This window comes from Gouania willdenowi, chromosome 1, assembly GCF_900634775.1.
Source record: "Gouania willdenowi chromosome 1, fGouWil2.1, whole genome shotgun sequence".
NCBI lineage: Eukaryota > Metazoa > Chordata > Actinopteri > Blenniiformes > Gobiesocidae > Gouania > Gouania willdenowi.
The window spans coordinates 5,913,880-5,939,210 of NC_041044.1; the positions used below are offsets into that span (position 1 = coordinate 5,913,880).

The 25,331-nt window shown below is 36.8% G+C and overlaps 1 protein-coding gene across 1 annotated transcript in view; it reads left to right on the forward strand.

The window, feature by feature from the left end:
• The window catches only part of LOC114471718 (voltage-dependent T-type calcium channel subunit alpha-1I-like), a 498,082-nt gene that overhangs the window by 404,499 nt on the left and 68,252 nt on the right, over nt 1-25,331 (forward strand). Inside the window, exons 22-29 of the mRNA XM_028460576.1 lie at nt 3,718-3,896; nt 6,374-6,500; nt 8,351-8,476; nt 10,220-10,309; nt 12,725-12,917; nt 16,418-16,569; nt 18,742-18,851; nt 21,287-21,420. Of these exons, the coding sequence (XP_028316377.1) occupies nt 3,718-3,896; nt 6,374-6,500; nt 8,351-8,476; nt 10,220-10,309; nt 12,725-12,917; nt 16,418-16,569; nt 18,742-18,851; nt 21,287-21,420 (1,111 nt within the window). The remainder of the gene's footprint in view (nt 1-3,717; nt 3,897-6,373; nt 6,501-8,350; nt 8,477-10,219; nt 10,310-12,724; nt 12,918-16,417; nt 16,570-18,741; nt 18,852-21,286; nt 21,421-25,331) is intronic.

A 25,331-nucleotide genomic window follows, 5' to 3' on the forward strand; every position in this document is an offset into this window, starting at 1 on the left:
ACTGTGTGGAATTTTCCAAAACTAGCCCAGTCATCCGAGTCATGGTATCTTGTTCATTCCGAATGAGTGCTGCTAACATCTAGTTTTAAAGGTCAGACTAGTTAGTATATTTTTGTTATTTTTTTTTTTTCTTTTTTTGACTGACATGGGGCTAACGCACTGGACATACGGAACATGGCTCACTTTTAATTGAGACCCTTTCAGACTAACTGCATATTTAAAACCCTGGACAGCAGATTGAACATGTCAGTGCACATTAAGATGATCAAATATCCATCCATTTTCAGACCTGCTTCTTCCTGTTCTTCAGGGTCACAGGGAAGATGATCAAATATCTGTTGATTTTCTGATGCATTATTGTTGTTATTGATGCAAGAACAGTAACTGCCATGCGTCTTTGACGTTATTATTACCTGGTTCCATTTTTAGTGTACTGTAGATCAGTGGTTTCAGCCCACGACCCCAAAATAAAGGTCCCAGGGAGCGGGGACCCCCACTGTAGCTGAAGGTGGTTGAACACAGACATCAACATTGAAGAACAGTCATGTGGAGACAGGACCATCTATGAGGGGGAATAAAGGGAAGAAATGTATGTGGTCCATAAAGTCAGTAAAATGATGGTTCATTGTTCATTGTTTATTTATTTATCTGAATAATATCCACTGTTATCCAGGAAGTTCATTATTATTTGCACCATAGTATATAGTCATCTTAAATATGTAAATATTTGTTTTTATCAGAAATAAAATGGGTTAAAAGTGACCAAAAATGGTGGAAAAAATGGTGAAATGGGATTTTTAAAACCACAGAGATTGGTTCAAATTAGCAAATAGAATAGGCAAAACGGATAAAAAAAATTGTTAAAAGGGTTTAAAGTGTCAATATTGGCTTAAAAGTGGTAGAAATTGGGGTGGGGGGGTTGTTGTAATATAATTTAAAAAGTAGTAACAATTAGTTTAAACTGGCAAATCATGAGCATGACAAAGTGTGGTTAAATTTGAAAAAAAAATAAGCATGTAATATGGTTGTCACGGCAATTTTACGGTTGACCTCATTTGGAAACATGATTTCTGCTCTGGTTGAATGATGAAGTCCAGTCAAAGAATGATGATTTTATAAGGTAGGAAGGGCAAGCGGCCAGCAACTAACTGGAAAGTTCCACAGCTTCAACTTTATACAGATAGAGAAAAGTCCCACCCTGATGAGAGGAAAAGGAGGGGGTCAGATGCCCCCAAACAGTGGAGACGTTGGAGCAATGATATCTGTCTTGATAATCTGTGAGGTGTGTGTGATGTGAATGTGAGTGAGTCGGTGTGTGTGTGTATCTGCATGTGAGTCCACATGTGAGTTTGAGTTTGGCCTTGGTCAGATGCAGCTTATCTGTGTGTGTAGGTGAAAGCATGTGAGTCGGCCATCTAAACCCTGTGAAAGGCATAAAACAAGAATCACATCTTATTATATGTAAGCATTGTTACAGAGCTCTGTTTGTTGCTGGCACTGTGAATACAGCACAATCTGTCTGTACTGCGGGTAATCTAATCTAACATGACTTGGCAAAGGAGCAACGTCTCTGTTCAAAAGTACAACGATACGTATAATGTAGTCGTTGTGTATAAACACATGACAAATTGTACACATGAACACACATTTGATGATATGATGATTAATATAATAATTGCCATAACATGATGAAAAGAGGTTAAATGTGACAATAATAGGTCAACATATGTGACATTAGGTGGGAAAAGTGGTGGAAAGGGTTTATAAGTGCTGAAAATGTTGTGAAAGTACAATTGTTTTGGTGAAAATGCATTGAAATTTGATGGAGAAGAGGCAGGAATGGGAGTAATGTAGCGAAAATGCATTAAAAGGAGCAAAACATATGGCAAGGAAAAGTGATGAAAATATGTTAAAATATGGCAAGTGTTTCTTGAGGGCATCTGGCGACCCCAAATGGGGTACTGACCTTTAGGTGGAGAACACCTGCTGTAGATTATTGAGTACTTTGAACAGCTTCTGAGACAGAGCGGAGGAGAAGCTACTTAGTTATCTACTATACTGTATATTTGTATTACAACAGAAACAACATTAACCAAATGAACCTTTGCTCTTCATGTGAATTCTCTTTTCTCAACCCTAACAGTAAAAGTAATAATAAAAGGTACTACTTATGTTGTGTGGAGTCCCTCTGGGCTTCGTTTTGGGTCCTGTCTTATTTGTGTTGTATTTGACCCCTTTGAAAAAGATCATCCAAAGGTTTAGTGATGTTTCTTACCACCCTTTTGCTGATGATATCAAGCTTTACTGCTCCTTTAAGCCGTCTGAGTTGCAGAAACTTAACTCCTTACTGCATTGTTTAGTGGAAATAAAACAATGACTAAATGATAACTCTCTGCAGCTAAATGCAGAAAAAACAGAAACACTGATTATTGCCCCTGATGACTCAATCCCAGGGATTAAACAGTACTTGGGTGACTTAGGCCAGTCTGCTAAACCAAGCCTTAGAAACTTGGGCGTTATCTTTGACAGACATGTCATTAGTGCAGCACTGTAAGTCTGCAACTAGTGCAAAACTCTGCAGCAAGAATTCTGACACGTACAGATAGGAGGACTCACATATCCCCTGTTCTAAAAGAACTCCATTGGCTGCCAGTGTCTTATAGGATACATTTTCTAGCCTTCAGAGCCTTGCACGGTCTGGGTCATTCTTTCATCAGTGATCTGATCCAGCCTTGCACCCCTGCTCAGGCTCTGTGGTCTGTGGATCAGAATCTGCTGATGGTTTCTCACACTCGTTTTCGGACCAGAGGAGACGGATCTTTCCAGGCTGTTGCTCCCAGACTTTGGAACGATCTTCTTCTCACTCTGCATTCTATTGACTCTGTTGACACCTTCAAAAGCCAACTACAGACTTTTTATTTAGCCACTCTTGGGCTGCTATGATTCTATGTTGTCATGGCCTTTTATACTATGTGTCCTGTTTTTTGCTTTTAAACTGTGCTGTGAAGCACTATGTGGCTTTTTGTCTGAGAAAGGAGCTATAGAAATAAATGTTACTTACTTACTTATGTTGGTTTTTCAAATTAATATACTTGGGTTTCTTTTTTAGACAAACTTATTGTTGGAGCTGTTTTCCATTTTTTTTTTTTTTTTCGATTAATTTACTTGTAATTGGTAATTAGGCATTTTAACCTCATATGTATTGCATTTTACAAACATTACAAAAATAAATGTCAACATTTAATGAAATGTCTTGTCCTTTTGGCTACATTTTTACTTTAGTTGAGTTTTCCAACTTGAAAGTATGCCAGACATGTGTCAAGAATGCTGCTCCCAAACATGTGCAACACTTGCCTCTTTCACCCAGCAGAGCTATATTTGATCTAAAATGTTTGTACTTCTCGCTTTGAGCCTCTCTCGTCTTTCTCCAACATCCATGACTCCTGCAGTTTCTTTTCTTCGGGGTGACAGCTGTCATCCTGGTGCTTTATACTTCTTAAATCCACTGCTTGTCAGCTCATGTCTCATTTTCTTGTTCTTACTATTATCAATGGTTCAGTGCCCAGTGTTTGCCCCAGCGACCAGTCATCTTCCCATCCTTCATCATTCATTTAGTGTAATTATTTTCTTTATACAAACTAATTTTTAGCATTTTGGGATTTTGTCCTTTGTTTTTTTTGTGTCAGCGCTTAACTTTGTTTCCCTTCCTGTCCACAGGTCGTCTCCATGGGTCTGTACCTGGGAGAAAAGGCTTATTTGAGAAGCAGCTGGAACATTCTGGATGGTTTCTTGGTTTTCGTGTCCCTCATTGACATTGTGGTGTCCATGGCTGGCGGGGCTAAGATCCTCGGAGTGCTCCGTGTTCTCAGGTTGCTCCGGACTCTACGTCCTCTCAGGTTAGGATCAAAGAACATCTTTAAATGTCTGAGGCAGACGCGTCCGAATCAAGGTGTGCCAGAGGATTCAGGAGGATAACTATTGTCGAGAACTTGATAAATGCTATTTTTCAATCACGCAAAAATTGTTTCCATATATTCATCCAGAGTAGAGCCTTAAAGGATTAGCTACTATTTTGTGGGGCTAAGAATATCTAATTGTGTGTTTTTTTGGTAGATATTTAGAATTTGATTTGTTTCACAATTTCCTTTAAATAAAGATTCAATGCGGTTTTTACAATGTACAGTAAATAGGGCTGGGATTCATCGCAATAATCGCAATTAATTAATTACGGAAAAATATTGCACCAAAAAAATAATAATTATTATTATTTATCGTGTTTTTTTTTTTTCTCACTCCAAACAGTGCAGAACTTTTCTAATTTGAGTTTGGACTTTGTGAAAATTACAATCATAATATTTTTAATTCATATTGCACTTTATGTTAGCACTCAGTGATGAAAATAATAAACACCATTTTGTTGTTTGTCATTCACCAAAATCCATTTAAATTGAAAAACAATGCTTCTCGTGTCATATATTGTTATGAGATTAATCAAGATTAATTATTGTTACTATTACAATGTATTTAATTAATTACCAGCGTAGACTAATTTTTTTAATCAAGTACCACCACTAACAGTAATGTTTTCAAACATGACAGAATTTTACATCATTATCAAAACATTAAACGCTATTACTCTAATGCAAGGATGAAAGGTTAGAGTTTCTTTGAAACGTATTTATGAACTAAAAACATGCATGTACTGTACATTCTATAAAGTCCTTGATCAATGGCTGTGACGAGAACTGAAAATTAGGAAAATAATGAAACTGTAAACTTGGTCTGTGGTCCAAACGTTTCTGGGGTATTTGATGCTTTTTGCTGAAGGTAGAGTGCCACATGAACAGCTGCATTTGATTGGGTAGAAAATATTTTTATCACCATATGAATTTCCTTGGAAATCACTTTGTGATATTTATTTGCAACTACTAGAGTAAATGAATATAGCATTGAAATTTCAGGACCACTTTTACTTATTTTATTCCTTAGATGCAGTCAGTAAAAAACAATAATACACTATCACTATTGGTGGGTGAAAATCACCTGAATGTGTGCCTGTAGGAAAAAGTGGGCTTTGTAGTAGGAGAACATCCAAATCTTCTAAGGTCTGCAACCTGCGGCTCTGGAGCTTCGTGTGGCTTTTTGACTCTTTTGCAATGGCTCCCTATAGTTTTATTTTACTTCTTACAGAGGGTATTGACAATAAATGACATTGCCTTCAAATAAAATTATGATAAAACTATTTGTTAACCTGAAAATAAATCACATTGTGCAATAACTCTGCCACCTTCCTACTTCACCTCCTATCAGCTTTCCTGCACCTGTGGTTAACCTTAAGTTTTAAATCCCTGGTAAGATAACTAAACTAACAAAACGATTAGTCTGGAAGAAAATAGAGATTTCATTTGTGTGGGGACAGTCTGCCAACGTGCCAGCTTAATATATATGCTTGACATGTTGCAAGAAATTAGCAACTAGCATGTGTTGACCAACATGATCATGTGTTATCAAGCTCAAGTTATTTTTTGTAGCACTACAAATACATTAACTCGAAAAAAAAATTGAGTACAAAACATTATTTAATATAATTTTAACTGTATAGAATTTAACCCACATTATTGTCTTCATTGAGAAGATATTTTTTTCGGCTCTGGAAGGACTTTAATCCAGGTGAGATTAGACAAAATGGCTCCTTTAAGAGTAAAGGTCACAGACCTTTTAGAGTGTAAAACATGAGAGAAGATGCTGTTTCTACCCCAGAACCCAAGACACAAGTAAAATAACATGGACTTCATCCAATTGTTTACCATTACACCAACAAAATGGGTGGTCGCAAATCCTGTGATTGAACTAAATAATAATAAATTGGATGTGTTGCCACCGAATGTTGAAATTTTAGTGCAATGTGTTTCACACACTACGTGTGTCTAGTGCACGTCTACATCCTCACACCCGTAAAGCTGGTCAGAAATGAGTCACGTTTATTTTGGTTGTTAAATCCTTTAACTTTGCTTCTGGTTTCGCTGAAGTCGTTTCAAAACTTAAAGCATGAGGATCAGGTAAAAACTGATTGGTTAGCATAACTTGTCCATACGTAGCATGCCACTTTTGATTGGTGAGCTTGACAGGACGATAAAGAGACCGGAGATGCATGTTTATAAAAGTTGACGACAGATCTTGGGAAAGTCCGGAGTGCTGCAAGAAACTGAAATTGCAATTTTTGATCAAAAAACGACAAGTCTTTTAGGCTTTGTATTCAGTAATCCTTTATTGTCCCATCCTCATTACACATTACAATTAAGTTGTTTATACTGAGGTATATCTCATGTATAGCTGAAAGTAAATACACTAATTATCTCCCATTCCCCTGCAGGGTTATCAGCAGAGCTCCAGGACTGAAGCTGGTGGTGGAGACCCTCATCACGTCGCTCAAACCCATTGGCAACATTGTCCTCATTTGCTGCGCTTTCTTCATCATCTTTGGTATTCTCGGAGTTCAGGTAACATTTAGAAATGCTGTCACTGTGTTTAATTCAGGAGCTCTGCAAAAACATGTTTAAATGTTCCCCATACACATAGCTACAGAAGTGGATTAGGGCCAATTTTGATGGAGGAAATAGTTTTGAAAATCAAGAATAAAGTTGAAATGTCAAGAATGAAGTTGATATTTTGAGAATAAAGTTGAATATAATGTTGAGATTAAAGTCGAAAAGATGAGAATAAAGTTGACATTTCAAAATCGAAAGTTTGCTAATAAAGTCCAATCTATGGAAGTGGACATGGGCCATTTCACCATATACAGTCTCCATTCAAACTGGCCCTAACGTATTTCCATAGCTCTTCAATAGCCACAGACAGACTGAATGCTCCACCTCTGTTTTTTCCTTTTGAACAGATCACATTTTGGCAATATCTCTTTAAAGTCCTTACGCATTCATCGATACACGGCATTTTGTAGTCAGCCATAATCTGCTGTTTTTTTTATTTGACTTTATTAGCAAACCGACTTTTATCACAACATTGTATCTTTAGTTCATTTTCAAAATTTTGACTTTAATCTTGTTTTTTTTTACTTTAATTTTTTCCTTTTGAATTTAATCTTGTGTTTTTGACTTTATTCTTGAAATTATATTTCCAGTTTATTCTCAAAATTTCAACTTTAATCTCTCTTTATTCTCTCTCTTTCTTGATTTTGCCCATATTTTTTTTCTCCACCAAATTTGGCCCAAATCTGCTTCCGTACATAAGCAACTGGTCGCCCGCATCCATTTTTGCATTCTTGTGCACTACCCAAAGTAAATGCAAAAAAAAAAACTCCAAAAATAACAGTAAAAACACAAAATGATAAATATACACAAAAATGGCTCTCATAAAAACCCAAAACTCAAGCATAAATATGTAATACGACTCCAAAAACCCACAAAAGGAAAGAAAAATACACACAAGGGAAAAAAGATGAATATAATTGTGACAAAAATATGCAAAATTACTCCGTAAACACACAATAATGGCAGATAAAAAAGAAATTAAAATCTTCCCGTAATAATTCAATTCAACTTTATTTATATAGCGCAAAATACAACAAAGTCATCTCAAAGCACTGAACAAAATATAAAGTCCATAGTAAAAAAGAAGAGAGAACCCAACAAGATCCACATGAACAAGCATTTAGCGACAGTGGGAAGAAATAACTATATGTATTTTTTATAGGAAGAAATCTCCAGCGGAACCAGGTTCAGAGGTGGCAGACATCTGCTTCGACAAACAGAATAGGATAGAAGGATAGACCCAGATTAGTTGTGCCGTGAGCCATCGATCAGGAACCGCTACCGCTAATATTTACACTTTCACCATTTTTTTGTTTTGTTTTGTAACTAAATTGTAATTTCTTATAGTTAAGGACATTGTATGAAATAAAGCATTGTGGGAAAGTACCAGAGAAAGTTTTAGTGGCATTAGATATGTTTCTACTTTTTCCACAGATGCAAATGCATCTTAATATTTTCTTGTTTGTTTGTAAAAACTCTTTTTTTAAATATTATTATTATTATTATTATCATCTCAAAGCAGCTGTCAGCTCCCTAATTCTCCTCCGCACTTTACTGTAATTATTCTCACAGCCCCTGCTGGTCTGTATTGTTCACTAACTACTTCTGAATGTATGTATCACAAGTGGGAATTCTTCTACTAAGGGACACTGCATTGTTGTAAGGACTGCAGGAATAATCCTAGCCTAACGGCTAATTACTAATTCACTTCGAAGGCAAAATAAAAACGTGACTGCATTAGCAAGTGTAATCAGGATACTTGTGTATGTGTGTGTTTGTGTGTGTGCATGCTACATTTTCAGCTCTTCAAAGGCAAGTTCTACTACTGTGTGGGTTTTGATGTGAAGAACATCACCAACAAATCCGACTGTCTGAGTGCCAACTATCGATGGGTACACCACAAATACAACTTTGACAACCTCGGACAGGTACAAGAAAAAACAAACAAACACACACACACACACGAGCCAACAACATTTAAATTCAGATTTAGATAGTTATTTATACAGTGTTTACATACAGGAAGAAAAATTATGTTTATTATACCCCATTGCCTAAGTAGAAATGAATATAAAGACAGATAGAATGATACTTATCGTTACATATTTATAGTAAATAGCATAAGAAATGCAACAAAGGCTTGCAAAAATGATAAAATCCAAAAAATTACTAACTTATTAAGATGCTTATTTCCTTACAAAGGCAGTGGCCCTCATTTATCAACGTTGCATAAAAACGGGTGCAAATTTTAGTTCACATTTGGTCGTAAGACAGGAACCAACGTGTGATTTATGAAACATTCGTGTCTGACCAATCCCTGCGTACGAATAATCGTGTGATGACAAATGCAGCGGCTGAATTTGATTGTCATTAACAATATCAGAAATCAGAATCAGAAAGGATTTTATTCACCACGTACAGTTTAAAACAGCACAAGGAATTTAACTTGACTGTTGGTGCGAAGAACATGCGCACCAACACACCGAGGCAGCCATCTGTGGCACCATCATGTTTAAATGAAAAATAGAAAAATAGGAGTAAAGGAGAGGGGGGAAAAGGCCGATCCTAAACTATGTTCCCTTAGGGGAGCACAGTGTAGGTCTAGGAAAAACACTCGTAATCAAAGCACATAAGCCCATGAAACACAATTACAACAAAATTTGAGGACATACTGTTGCACGTATGGTCGGGGGGAGGGGACTTGTGGGAATGAGGATTGCAGCTGGCAGCTGCCACTGCGTGGGAGGGAGAGGAGATGGGGGGGCCAAAGAAGGCATTGAAACATGATCCGTTCGCTTCATTCTGTACAATTCAATCCAGGCGCAGATGACATGAAATGACCTTGGGTAGATCTGAGTTCAGAAACAAAGTTCCAGGTGGTGGTGATGGTGGTGGGGAGAGGAGGAGGAGGAGGAGGAGGAGGAGGAGGAGGAGGAGGGGGTGGAGTGTCATTTGACACAAACATCCTGGAGAATAGATAAACCAGACTTGAACAGCTGGCTGAGGGGAGGCCAAATGAAGTTAAGGATTTGTTTTCGGTGGGCTGAGCAGAATTTTCCGTCAGCCTAGGGTCCATCTCCTAAGCAGTAAATCCAATATGGTTGCCTTATCTCGAAGGCTGGACTGTCAACTTCTCCAAGCTAGATTCCAACCCGAGTAGATGTTCCAAAGTAGCATCCTGCTTACTTTTGAGTTTCTTTATCGCATGAGTAAACAAACATTGGCAAGGAAATAAACATTTCCAAGATTAAAAACAAAGATCTACTTTTCGGTAGTGTGAAAACTAGAATTTAAGGAGCTCATTTTAAACGCTCTTTAGAAGAGAATAACGGATGCACTAAACAGCATTTCCATATTGGAACGGACTCAGGCTGAGGTTTCCATTAAATTCTCAATAACTCACTTAACCAATGCCTAATGATGGTCGTCATTTGTCTACAGTCCCATTTTGTAAAATAAATTGTGAGAGAATCGTATTGTGAACCCATTATCGTGAATCGAATCGTATTGGGAGTTGAGTGAATCGTTACATCCCTAATACTGACAGATTCAGCACAGAAGTCATACATTCAAGCCCAAATCCATCCCAGCAGAGAATCCAGACTGGCCAGCGTGATTATTTACAGTATTAGATGTACATGTGCTTTAATGTGTATATGTTTACATTACAGGCTCTCATGTCCCTGTTTGTCCTGGCTTCCAAAGATGGCTGGGTCAACATTATGTATCATGGACTGGATGCTGTGGGAATTGACCAACAGGTATTATCTTCTCTTAATTCTACAAATATTGAGTGTATCACATTGTCTTTCAAATATAAAAGTTTTACCAGATCTTTTCTCAGTAGTTTTCCATACACTTCAGCAACCATGTAAATTAGTCACCTGTAATATCAGCTCAGTCAAAATGTAATTACCGGTAAATTGGGGAAATATGTTGAAGAATCTAGGAAAGTGTGAACATTTTTCTGCTCTGAATGACTAATCGCATCTTTCCTCCAACTCATCCTTTCAACATTCAACTATCCTTTGAAAAAAAAAAAAAAAAGAAATCTGCTAATTATATGTCCTTTCATAGCTATCTGCAGTTTCTAGCATTGCAACCTCTACCTCCAATAAATTCCCTTGATCTGTTGCTGTCGGTTTCTCTCTTTTAAATCCCAGCCACTAAATGTCCTTTGAATACAGAAAAATGACGTTTTAATTAGAAAACTGTCCTTCGTGAGTGGTTTGGATTAAACATTGTTAAAGCAGTTGGCATAGACCTTCATTTAATACTTTAGATCTTCGGTTACCATGTGCTCAGGTTCCCATTTTAGGATGATTTCTGTAGGGTTGTCTTTTGTACTGTCTGGTGAAATTAGACAGAAATGCAGAGGAAAATTTCCCTTGCTTAGAGTTATTCTAGTTGCACTTCTCATCTAAGACGGCTGTGACTGTTTGGGATACTGTTTGTTTCCCTGAGAGTGTAAAGAGTTCACTAATTTCAGTCATTGTCGTTGTGTCCTTGGGCAAGGCATTTTACCCACATTGCCTTGTATGAATGGGTATGAATTGTGCCTGAATGTTGGTGGTGGTCAGAGGGGTTGTAGACACAAAATGGCAGCCTTGCTTCTGTCAGTATGGCCACCGGGCAGCTGTGGCTACAGTGTAGCTTACCACCGCCAGTGTGACTGATGTGAGTGACTGGTGTGAATGAATAATGGTTTCTGTAACTCGCTTAGAGTCTCCTCTAAAAAAGTGCTATATAAATTCAAGCCATGATTATTATTATTCCACATTTAAAGATACTTGGAGAAACCACAGAACACTCAAATATATTCAACTTTTACTTAAATGTGCCTTATGATATAGAAATAAACAATGTAGTAGGTCAGTAAAATATCAATTAAAAGATCTGTCCTTGAAAAGTCACAAAAATACCTTTAAATCTCTTGGTCTTTTAAACTATACACATACAAACACAAATACAGTACAGGCATAAACATATATACAGTACATGCATAGGTGGAGTTTGAGATTCTTGCCGGGGGGAAAAGGATAAATTGATAATGTTGACTACAAACATGTTTGTAGGCTTGTCATTTAATGTTGCAAATGAATGATTTTTGCTGCAGTATCATAACATGAACTGCTGGGTGCAATGTTGCTTCACCATTTACATTGGGAAGAAGAATTATGCAACAGAAGAAAAACCAACCTAAAGTCTCAAAACTTATACTACACCTAAGGTAGAACTAACATCTGTGATATAAAACTAACAGCAATTTATATTATTATTATTATTATTATTTATATAAATCATATTAAGAATTGCAATGAATTAGGGAAAACGATAATTGAAATTTTTGACTACTGGGTGGTCAAAAATGTGGGTGGCAATGCTCCCCCCACCTTCCCCGCAAATATTGTGTATGGGTACTTTCCAACAAGACTTGGTAATCACCAAGATGACCTTTTTGAACATTCAGCAGCATGAAAAAAATAAAAATGTTTTTAGTGTGCACTCCATTAACTGCACTCCATGTTGTTACTATTAGAACATTTGTGATTCCACATCTGATGTTATTTTTTATTAATTTTGTAGAAGGACGGTCACAATTGTTTCTTTTTTCAATAATGGTTATATTTTTTACCCATTTTGTTGAAATTTTTTTGCAGTAGGGGGAAATTTAAAATGTTTCATTCTTTAAAGGACATTAACATGTTTAAAACTAAAAAGTATTATTGTTGTTTTCATTTATTTTATTTTATCTATTGCAAATAAACTAAAAAAAAAAACAAAAAAACACATTGTTCTTTTTATACCCACATTTGTGTATAAAAAGTCAGGAGATGTCAGGAATTAATCAAGCATAACATTCAACCACTAGGACAATTAAAGTAAATAACTATAATTTCACATAATAATCAAGAAATAATAAAATTTATAAATGAATGTATAACAATAATTATCTTATTTTAGCATTAAAAATGTACATTTTCTTAAAGAACGTCTACATTTTGGTGTAATTACCATTGCATAAACATAAATGCTGTTCGTTTAGGGCAGCAGTTTTGGGTGGTGGTCTCATGAATGTATTAAACACTATACATGGTTGGTTTGGTTTTCAGATATAACTTCAGTGCCCACCTCATCATTCTGCCTTTTTTTATTTATTTGCTTTCATTTCTCAGCCGTTGACCAACAACAATCCATGGATGCTGCTCTACTTCATCTCCTTCCTATTGATCGTCAGCTTCTTCGTTCTCAACATGTTTGTTGGGGTGGTGGTGGAGAACTTCCACAAGTGTCGACAGCATCAGGAGGTGGAGGAGGCCAAGAGGAGAGAGGAGAAACGACAGCGTCGCATGGAGAAAAAGAGGAGAAGTAAGACTGAAAACCTGTTGGGACAGCGAGAAGAAACAAAAAACATTATTATCATTATTATTATTATGGAAACTAATATAGTTTATGGCTTATAATGATGTGTTTCTCAGCATTCCCACCCAGGTCACCGTGTAATCCTGATTAAAAATCACTGCTCTTACTTCATGTTTTTATCACTTAATGATAAACTAATTTAACACAATTTAACCTCTTTCACACATTTATCCATTTGTCTTTTCCCTTTGCCTCCCTGTTTTTCCACATATTTTTGGTGTATTTTGTTTGTTAATGAATGATTGTATCGTTAACTTCATTTCCTCATTATATTTTATCCTTTTATTCCCTCTCATCTCTAACACTCTAGATCACATGCCCAAGGGGCCCAGGGGCCGAATTCGCCCCTTTAGAGCAGGGGTGTGAAACTCATTTTAGTTCAGGGGCCAAATACTGATCAGTTTCATTTCAAACGAGCCGCAGATCAGGCAGTGAAATGAGCAGTTTTATCATTAATTTGCCTTAGTTTGCACTTTCACTTATATTAGTATTTAAAGCTGATATCCGGAGTTTCTGAGAAACGTCTCGATGTCCCGCCCTAAACAGCCTCACTTCCTCCCAATCTACAAGAAGCCACGCCTCTACTCTACATAACAAGGTCGCATCGGGTCGCATTAATATAGGTCTATGGTCAGGTAAGAGACAAAATCATATTTACCTGTTTGCTGTTGTTGTTTCCGTGAACAGTTCCACATTCACTTTGAATTACAGTCTCAGAAACAGAAAGTCGAAGCCTATTGGCTGGGCACACTCGGTGATCATTTCCATGTGTATACGGGCCAATAGGACAAAGGAGGGACTTATATACATTAATGTATATGAATGACCACTGGCAGTAGACCATAGTAAATTAATAGTTAGGTATTTTTTAGCATTTCAAAAGAATCATACGTAAATATAGATTTCTCAGAAACTCCAGATATCAGCTTTAAAGTATGTAAGGCACTGACAATATTCAAGCAATAAGGGACAGATATCAGTACCTGCAGATTCTTCACTTTTGTGACCAATTTTCAATTTAATTTGTGAAAAGTTTAGGACTCTATTCTCCCATGTGCGTAAGTCCAAAAAGTGGCGCTGTTTTTGGCTGTGTGCTATTCTCTCCCTGTAATGAAGTCAGTCACTGCGCGCCTTCATCCCAGTTACGCACTGTGGGTGGAGCAGCCCTGAAATGTGGGTGTTCCCATTCAAATCTGGCTTTACGCGCATTCTCCGTTGTGTGTAAGTCCTTTTCCTCTTACGCGCTTCAAACCCTGGAATAAGTGCAGCGCCCCCATAAGGTGAAACATTATATTGCACTAGAAATATGGACTTAGTTACATTTGAAGCCACACAAACTCGTGCGTCGCGCAGCAGCAGCTGTGATCACTCAGCTGCTGCTGCTCGATTAATTAAAACTCTGACAGATGCAGACTTCTGTCTGTGTTGGTCACAGTGATTCACTTTGATCCACTACAGAGTGAAACAAGCTGTCATATGCAGATGAGGATGGACCACAAACTGTTCCCACACATATTTTAATGAGGCTCAGCTCAGGTCACTTTAAACTATTTATATTTAAAACTGTGTATTATGGAAGTCAATAGTTCTGTTTCACTGTAAACATCCCTCTGTATTAAGGCAGGACGCTCTGTGGTCACGTTATTTCCTCATAACTCCAGTATATCTAACTCTGTCACGCTTTACAGCAATGATGATGATAATGATGAAGGTGATGATGATCAAGGAAAGAGATTTTAACTGTGACAGTCACACTGCAATAATCTGATCAATAATCTGATCAAATCAAGCTGTTATATTGTTTATCAATGAAGGCGTTTCAAATTAAAAGTGAACTTTATCATTTTCACAGATTTCAATGACATTTATAAGCATTGGGAAAACTCCATGTTTCGTGATTTCTCGACAGCCCAAAAAAATGACATCACCGCCTCCATTCCTTCAGCCCGCTTTCATTCACACATACGTGCTTTTTGGCTCCTTACGTGCGGTGGGCGTGTCAGTAGCCTGAACCTGAGAATACGCATAGGAGAGAAGTGCGTAACTGCAGGCACTTAAGTCCAGATGGGAGAATAGACTCCTTAGTGAATAACATGAGGAATAATTTGAGAAAAAATGTAGGATTTTGGACAAATTGAGAGTAAATACAACAATTAAAAATGGCTTCCATCATGTGATTAAGACATGGGCATAAAAGTGAGGGACTGAGATATCTACAACTGAATTAGTTGATGATTTTTACACAATGAGTCGTTTTCGCTGTAATTTTTACGTTCTCCTGCTGGCCAAACTGGGGGCTTTAAAAGGCCAGTTATGGCCTCTGGACCTTGAGTTTGACACATATAGATTAGCTTCAGAGCATCCAATGTGATGTGCAGGAGAAAATAAAAATGACAGAGAAACCATGAATCATTGTGTACACTTCCAACTAATTCAGTTGTATATATGTATCTCAGTTCCTCCAAAAACACAAATTTGATGAAACTCCATAATATTCGCAGGGATCATAGTTTTCCCATGCTTATCACATGATGGCAGTCATTTTTAATTCTCAATTTTATCCACAATTCTGCTATTTTCCCCAAATTATTCCACAAAATTATCCCAAATTAAATAACAATTAATCAAAAAAATCAAGGAAATTTAAAGTGAAGATCCTATATGTCATATTTGGCCCCTGAACTAAAATGAGTTTCACACCCCTGCTCTAGGCATTTACAGGGTGAAGGTCAATTACATTTTTCCAATTACAACTAAAATGACAATTATTACTCCTCTAAAAGTCAATTACAATAGTGTTCTCAATTATGAGTTTTTATTAAGTTCAATTACAATGAATCACAATTACTGAGCCTGTATACATAAACCTTATATAACTTATCTTTCCTCGTGTGTTCGCTTTCCGTAGCTTTCATCTCTTATGATAAGAGATGAAATAAGCTGCACAATACACAAAAAAAATATAACCTTTCATCTAATTTGTTTTTCATCTCTTGGTTAGCTTGTTAGGCATCCCTATCCATGAAAATATTGGTATTAATATTTTTGCTGTGGGCGTCTGAGCCTTTTTTTTTAAATGGTAAAATGATCCTCAAGAGAACTGACAGTTAGCAGGAAACTTGATACGTAAACACATTTGTAGAATGTTTAACTATGTCTGTGTAAGCCACAGTTTGGCATTTCATTAAATTGTTATATAATTTTCACGCTAATTACAGTTACAAAGTAAAATATCTGAACTCAAATACAATTCAATTACATTTACAACAGCATCATGTTTTTTCCAAATTATAATTACAATCATAATATGTCATAATTTTATTTATCGATGACCCCAACCCTGGTTTACTCTCCTATTTTCTTTAGTTTTTCATTCATTTCCTGTTACTCCTCCATCAATGCTTTTTCTGTCATCTGATTGGTTACTTTCTTTATTGTCCCTCCAGAGGCCCAGAAGCTGCCGTACTATGCATCGTACGGCCCTGCTCGTCTGGCCATCCACACTCTGTGCACAAGCCACTACTTGGACCTGGTCATCACTTTCATCATCTGTTTTAATGTCATCACCATGTCCCTGGAGCACTACAACCAGCCAAAGGTGAACCCATTCTTTCATGCGGAGTTGTTGGTATCAGTCCGTGTGCGAGAAGGCCGTCCCCCCCAGAGTTGACAAAGTGGTTTTTGTTCTGGAAGCTTGTTATGCATATTTAAATATTCTATTTGTTATGTGAAAAATTGGGTCTCACTAACTTTTCAAGGCAGTATATGTGTGACTGTTGCCAAGTGGCGTGGGAAATTAATGTCATCATGTAGCTCCAAGTAGTTTTATAATAATAATGTCATCTGACCCCTCAAAATGTTTCTCTGGGTGCCCTCTACTCTTTGAAACTAGTTGAATGCAAATGAGAGTATTTAGTAGGTCACCAGAGGTCAAAAGGTCATCGATTTGGGGGTCTGCTAAAAATTGGGCACTCCTTTGTGAATCCAACTAAAAACTTATGATAACATGCAACTAAAATATTAGCATTTTCTGAAGAAAATACAAGTGACAATGCAGGTGCTGGCCCACGTAGCACTCCATTAGCTTAGCATTAGCATTAGCATTAGCATTAGAATTAGCTGGTACCGTCATTAGCTACCGTTAGCATTAGTTAGGATTAGCATTAATGAGCATTAGCAAAAATTTGCACTAACATTGACTTAGCTTAACCATTAGCCTAATGTTATCATTAGCCTAATGTTATCATTAGCCTAGCATTAACATTAACCTAACATTAGCGTTAGCCTAGCAATAGCACAAACCGAGCATTAGCGTTACCACTAACCTAGCATTAGCACTAACCTAACATTAGCATTAGCTAGCATTAACCTATATTTACTATTAGCCTAGCATTAGCCTAGCATTAGCCTAACAATAACATTTGAATGTATTAGCTGAACATGTGAAAGGTTGAATGCCACCTGCATCCTCACTAATAATCTCCTCCCCCATACTTAGAAATCTTTATTTTTAGATCAGATTTGACAATCATATATCACCCATGTTTCATAATTTTTTTACAAAATCATTTTGAGACAAACAGAAAAAGGACTCAATTACGATGTCACCAAAAAAAAAGGCTATACGCCGAATCTACTTGGAACTATGGTCACTATAATTTCCCCTACCCCCGATTATTTTTTGCTGCTTGGCGACAGTCACACATATACTGCCTTATTTTGCCACATACAACACAACGACAATTACAGAAATAATGCCTTAGATCAAAGACAGTTTTTACAGATCGTATAGAATTATAATACAGTGTGTGTGTGTGTGTGTGTGTGTGTGTGTGTGTGTGTGTGTGTGTGTGTGTGTGTGTGTGTGTGTGTGTGCGTGTGTGCGTGTGTGTGTGATATTATAATAATTATGTATATTAGAGGGTGAGGGAAGGAGACAACAACAATTTAATAATAGACAAATATGAAAATGGGGGGGAAATTAATGAATGATTTATTTTATTTTTTATTTATTCAGTTTATTTCCGACATGGTTACATTCACTTTTTTTTTTTTTTTTACATTTTTTTTTTTTTTTTTGACATTTCGAAAAAGGAGACGAGAGAAGCAGTTTGCTTATCTGGGTCCCGTCCCCTGTTTTACCATCGCAAATTTACATGGGTTAGATTATGATAGATATATATATATATATATGCACATACAAAATAAATATGATAAAATTGAGAGAAGAGAGGAAAAACAAGAGAAAAAAAGGAATCAAATACAAATAAATTGACCATTATTATTATTATTATTATTATTATTATTATTATTATTATTATTATTATTATTATTATTATTATTATTATTATTATTATAATAAATCAAAGGAAGGGGGATTTGATGGTTATTTTCTGGAGCCCGGCTGCCTTGAAAACTTAGTGAGACCCAGTTGTTTGCATGGTAACATATGGAATATTTAAGTTGACATAACAAGCTTCCAGAAAAATCCCACTTTGTTCATTCTAGGAAGGGGGGGCGAGGTGGGCCCTTCTAGCCCACGGACTTTATATAATTGAGACTGGAACTCAGCATTTCTTGCTCATGCTCAGCTGAGCTCATAGTGGTAATTACCAAAAATGTGACAGAACAAGCTTAAATCTGCACATTCTCACACACAGATCAGAGTGGGTGGGATGTGAACATGTAGAAGAACAGTCTCCCATTCCAGTAGTTTTGGGGATTTGATCCTGTGTCTCTTCCATAATCACCTCCTACCTGTCATGTTCAGTCTCTAGAGACCGCATTGAAGTACTGCAACTACTTCTTCACCTCCACCTTTGTGATCGAGGCGTCTCTGAAGCTGGTTGCCTTTGGATTCAGACGCTTCTTCAAGGACAGGTACAGACAGTGTTAGGATATGAGCCGAGGTGTAAAGAGAACTGATATATTCTGCTCCAGTAGAAGTACTGCTACCTGATTGAAATGATACTCACGTACACATAAATCATCTGTGAAATACTGAAGTACAAGTAAAAAGTAGCTCACCATAAATAGTACATTGTAGAAAACATCTCATGTATAAACTTAAAAAGGAAGATATCAAATCTTGCACAATTAAATCCTCATTTATTTTCCACAAAGGCATCTGTATAAATTAAAAAGTTTGTCAAAATGTACAATTATTTTTTCTGGTTATGATGTGATGTATTTGATTGTAGTTTTTTGATGTAGTTTCCCAATGTCCGTTGATCATTTTAAAGCAAAAAAACTCAATTTACTCAGTAATGGTTGGTTGTAGAAATGTAACAAATTACTTCTTTTAAATCGTACTTAAAGGTGCAGTCCGCAACTCTCAGATCCCTCTCTCCCCCTCCCTCACTGCTGCTCTCTTGCCCTGCCTCCAAACTTTCCAAAGTCCCTCCCTCAGAGGAGCTAACAAGCTATCGTTTCAAGCAGAAAAGTCGCTAATTCCATCTTCTTCTCCTCCAGACCATACACTGTAAAAAAAACGGCCCTCTAGCTCTGGGAAAGGGGCGGGGCCTGTGAGCAACAGCTGTCAAACAGCCCATTAAACACAATCCTGGCTCTGATTGGTTCTTTTTGCTCGGTCGTGGTGTATTCTGGCAATCTGCCGAGGGCTGCAGAAACAGCAAGGGGCGGGGCACAATGAGTCTGTTTCTTTCTCACATACTACTAGTTTAGTTCCTTACATAGTGACAGCTTTAGTAAATATGACAAAAAGTCACTTTCATAAGAGTTGCAGACTGCACCTTTAAGTACAGGTAAAATTACTGTTTTAGAAATATACTCAAAAAAACATAGGTACCCATAAAAGCAACTCAATTTACATGAGTAAACCATTACTTTCAGCTCTGGATATGAGTATTTTTGATTGTGCTATACTATGGTTTGTTATCTGTTTAGTTATTCAAGAGTAAAAGTAAGAAACGTGTAATTATAATTATGAGGATACAAACTATAAAAAGACAGGAAAGCTTTGTTAAGATAATTTCACCCACTTGTCCACGCACCACTGACCACCTTCATACCTGTCAAGAGCTCTGCAGAACTACGTGGGGAGGTCTTGTGTGTGTGTCCGTGCGTGTGCATGTGTGTGTCCGTGCGTGTGTGTGTGTGTGTGCATTAACCCTAGAACACTATCGCTAAAATGAGTAGCACCACAATCCGTGTATCATTCGTTCATTCGTTTTTCATTATGTAACAAAAACATGAAAAATGACAAAAACACTCATTATTTGATATTTGTTTCCAAAACCAAAATGAAAAAACGGAAAACGCCTTGTTTTTCAGATTCAAACTCTTTTGCTTCGGTGCAAAAAATGGAAAATGAACATCTTTATTAATTTTCTCCATTACCGATTGGCCAAAGTACGTGACCCGGAAGTGTACTCTCATCCGACGCTAACGGCTATGCTAACAGCAATTCAGCATGTGCATCCGAAACGTGTCCTTTTCGCTTTAGCTGGTGTTGAGCACAGAACCTCCTCACGGACATTTTGGAGGATTTAGAGACTCCTAAGTGTTGCAGAGCTAACGATATCGCAGAATGTGTAACGCTTCACTTCCGTGGGTGGAATCTAAAAATATGAACAGAATTTACAGAAAAATTAGGAATGTTAGAATAAATAAAAAATTAAACTGTAAACTTGTTTTTTGCTCCACCCATTTCTGGTCCATTTGTGGTTTCCCTGGTGAAGACATATAGTGACACATGAACAGCTGCAGGAGAGTGGAAGAAAAAAACGATTTAAAATTATTTGAAAGCTTTAACAAATAAAAGCTAAATAAACATGAATTAAATTAGACATGGTGGTGCATGTTGTCTTTTATGTTGCTTGTACATTATTTCATTTTTAAATCATCCTCAGTGTAAAATAAAAAATGAAAACTGTCCAGAACTAAAATCTGGACATTTATACAAACAATAAATATTAAATTCATCCATGTTGATGTAATGAACAGTTAATGAAAATATACAGTATGCATTTAAAGTTGATGTTCATTGATATTATCTATACAGGAAACAGATAGCTGAAAGTGGCCTGTGCACATGAGAAATAAACTTTTTTAGTGATTCTTCTTTGTTGAATGAAAACCTCCTTGGTGCTCCTCCACTGCGTTAATAATTAATATTTAATGACAGCAGCAGGCCTGCAGGCAACATGGGTTGTCATCCATTTAACTGTCAAGTCACTTGAATAAAGGTGATGCAGTGCATAAATATTCATTGGAAAAATTACCATAAAATACTTTCAGCTTTGCACTAATTGTTCAGCTGAAGGCTCAGAAATGTGTGTGTGTTGTGTTTGTAGATGGAACCAACTGGACTTGGCCATCGTGCTGCTGTCAGTGATGGGCATCACCCTGGAGGAGATCGAGATCAACGCCTCCCTCCCCATCAACCCGACCATCATCAGGATCATGAGGGTCCTCAGGATAGCACGAGGTACAAACACCCGTTCACTGTTTCACAGGAGGACGATCTCTGATCACACAACCTCCATCCAGGCCAGAGACGGGCAGTGTTTTATCACAGCAGGGGGTCGCAAAAATGGGACTGATCAGATATGACGGTCACATTATGGACTTTAGTGTCCCCAATTAAAATAATGTGAACATTGATATGCAGGGGAATGGACAAAGGGTTTGTGTGTTTTTGTTGCCATTTTGTATATTTTTATTTTTGTTTTGGGAGTGATGTTGTTTTTTTATCTATTTAGTTTTGGTCGCATTGTGTATAGGGCTGGGCGATTTCGCCTAAAAAAAAAAATCAGATTTTTTTTCGATTCGATTTTCAATTTATTCATTTTTTTATGCACTTAAAAATGACTGCAGACCTCAGATATATTGTCAAAAGTGTAACTTTATTACCGTGATTGTCCTCAATAGTTAAAATGCATAGAACAATCAAAAAATAAAAAGTAAATGAGGTTCTGTCATTCAACTATTTCAAGCTTTAACCCAGGTTTAAGCAAAAGTGCAACAGCAACTTCACAGTGGCTTAAATTTTCTGATTAAGAAATCAGAAAATTACATATTCTATAACATATAAGATTACATGTGAATAAAACACTGAACATGCCTGTGGCACACATATAGCCTACTCAAAGGGTAAACAAATGTAAACAAAGTGGGGGCGGGCTCACTACGAAACTTGAAAAAGAACTAAAAAAACTGTGGTTGGAAAAAAAAAAAAAAAAAAAATATATATATATATATATATATATATATATATATATATATATATATTGTGTGTGTATCTATAATTTTTTTTTTAAACTTGAATTTGCAAAATAATTTTTTTTTTCATCTACAAATTTGATTCATCGATTGAATCGATTTTTTTGTCCAGCCCTAATTGTGTATTTTTGTTGATGTTTATTTCATGACAATCCCACAGGGAAACGTGACACTGTCACGGAAATAATTGTTGGACTTTTCGTGCGTACCACCACGATTTTCACATTTCTTTTGTGCTGTGCGACACGACTTTCAAACTTATTGTGTTTCGATTTGAATTTCTTTTGTGCAGTTTAAGTCTTTTTGTGTTGCTCAGCACAAAATATTGTTCCCAATCATGTTACCATGCTCAAAAAAACTATTGGAAGTCCATTTGGTCTTATTGTCTCAAACTTTGTGAGACTTAGCTCTTGGTATAGACTTGGTTTATGTTAATTTGCAGTTTTGTGTTTCTTTGTTGTCCTTTTATGTAGCTTAATATATTTTTTCAGTCTTTAGTATAATTGTTGTCATTATGTGTATTTTTCTGTTAATCGTCAATATTTTTTGCCGTTGTTTCATGTATTTTTGCTGTTTTGTGCATTTTTTTTTGTTTTGGAGCAATTTTTGCATATTTCTGTTGACATTTTGTAAATTGTACAATTATTTTGTGTATATTTGTTGTTGTTTTTTAAATTTTTTAGTTATTTTTATTATCTTTTTTGTCATTTCGTGTTCTTTTGTCATTGTTTTGTGTACTTTAATCATTGTTTTGTGTATTTTTCACTCAACCATGTTTTTTGGAGTCATTTTGAATATTTTTGCTGTTTTCTGTATTTGTGTGTGTTTTTGGAGCTCTTTTTGTGCATTTACTTTGAGGGCCACAGACTACCATCTTTTGGTACAAAGGACAGTTTAACATCACGTCCCATGTTTAATGATTCTGTGTTTTGGTAATCCAAAGCATTGTCAGCTAATGTTAAAAAGGAGCTCCGCAAGCAGTGTAAGCTTTACATTTTTGATATCGTCTCGAACATTTGTATTCATGAATGTTTTGAACATGTCGAGGATACTTTGATGCATTGTTTATATTTCCCTAAAGAACGGCTTCAGTCTGTTGAAGGCTTTGGCAGATCCTTGAACACTTCCTCCAATAGAATTTGGTAAAGTTACTCTGAAGCAGTGCATGAGATCTCACCCTCGAGTTAGAAACTAAATAGGTTTTTTTGGATAGAAAGATGACTTGTAGTGCAAAAACAGTAAAGTCTCTGTCAAATAAACAGTAACACTTCTTCAACTCCTTAAATTAAACTTGTGTATACTGTACATATAGTAGAACTGGAACATGAGTATTGTTCCATTGTTTTAAAGCTGCTGGAAAATATTTATTAGATAGTAATAGCCTGATAGATCATTTGCTCAAAATCACGATAAGAATGCAGGAAAAACCCTTCTATGCATTTGTCTACGGCAGTGGTTCCCAACCAGGAGTACGTGTACCCTTAAGTACAATCAATAATACACTGTGGCACAACTCTTTAAAATACATAAAAAAGATGAAGATCAACACCTAAAATGGTCAAAACATCAGAAAAATATGAGTGAAGCTTTCAGACGAGCCCTCTGACACAAACGGTAAATGGACTTGATTTATATAGCGCTTTATAACCACACTGAAGCAGTCTCAAAACGCTTTACATATCAGCTAATTCACCCAATCACTCTCACATTCACACACCAGTGGGACAGGACTGCCATGCAAGGCGCTAGTCGACCACTGGGAGCAACTTAGGGTTCAGTGTCTTGCCCAAGGACACTTCGACACATAGTCAGGTACTGGGATCGAACCCCCAACCTCTCGATCAGAAGACGACCCTCTACCACCTGAGCCACGGCAGCCCTAAATGAAGAAAATAAGTGGGTACTCGCCTTAAGACAGAAAAGAAAAGGGGTACGTTGGACAAAAAAGGTTGGGAATCACTGGTCTACGGGACTCCACATCCCACAATGCAATGTACAGAATTTTTCCGACATCGTCAATAAATCAATTGTTGACAGTGGAGCTCAAAACTAACTTTGGAGCTGCAATTTCAACCTTTTACATCTTGTTTTCTCAAATCATTGCGTATCAGATATCAGTAACATGATTCTCTAGTGTTGAAAATACAGTGACTCACATTTCCTGCCAGTAATTCTTTTAGTCCTTCATAAATTTTGAAAACTTTCACACAGAGAAGGACAAAGGCTAATAACATCAATCTCTCTTAATCCTTATCCTCTCACTGCTCCTCTCTGCCCTCCATTATACTGCTCAGGGACTGTCGAGTGGACCCATTGGTAATATTTAAATTGAAGTGTTAATGAAGAAGTAAGCGAGATGAGAAGCAAAGGAGTTAGTGGTGACTTTCCTTTTTCATTGCTTTTGCGAACAATTTGAGAACTTGGTAGAATGTTAAGTAAGTAAGTAGTTTATTTATAAAGCCCTTTTTGCAGATAAAATCACAAAGTGCTGTACAGAGTTGTGGTAAAAGTACAAGTGCAACACAATAGAATAATAAAACAAGAGTGCATAAACATCATAAGAACAGCAACATTAAAGGATAAATAAAAATTAAAATCCAGTTAACTAAAAGCTTTACTGTAAAGTGTAGTCTTCAGCAGTTTTTTAAAAGTGTCCACACAGTTGAGCTCCCTGAGAGACTGGTGCAGGTTATTCCAGAGTCTGGGAGCTACAGCCTGGAACGCCAGGTTTCCTCTGGTTATAAATTTAGTTTTTGGGGTCTTAAGGAGACCCTGACCTGAAGACCGAAGGCATCGCCCTGATGAGTAGGGGCACAACAAGTCCGAGATATATTTAGGGGCCTGACCATGTAATGCTCGGAACGTGAGAACTGATATTTTATATTCTATGTGAAACCTAACTGGAAGCCAGTGCAGAGTAGCAAGAATGGGGGTGATGTGGGATGTTCTAGAAGCACCAGTTAAAAGTCTGGCAGCAGCGTTCTGAACGATCTGGAGTTTTTTTAGGGTCGACTTATTAAAACATGTAAAAAGAGAATTACAGTAGTCAATACGAGATGATATAAATGCGTGTATGACCAGTTCCAGATCTGATTTTGATAAAAGATGCCTCACTTT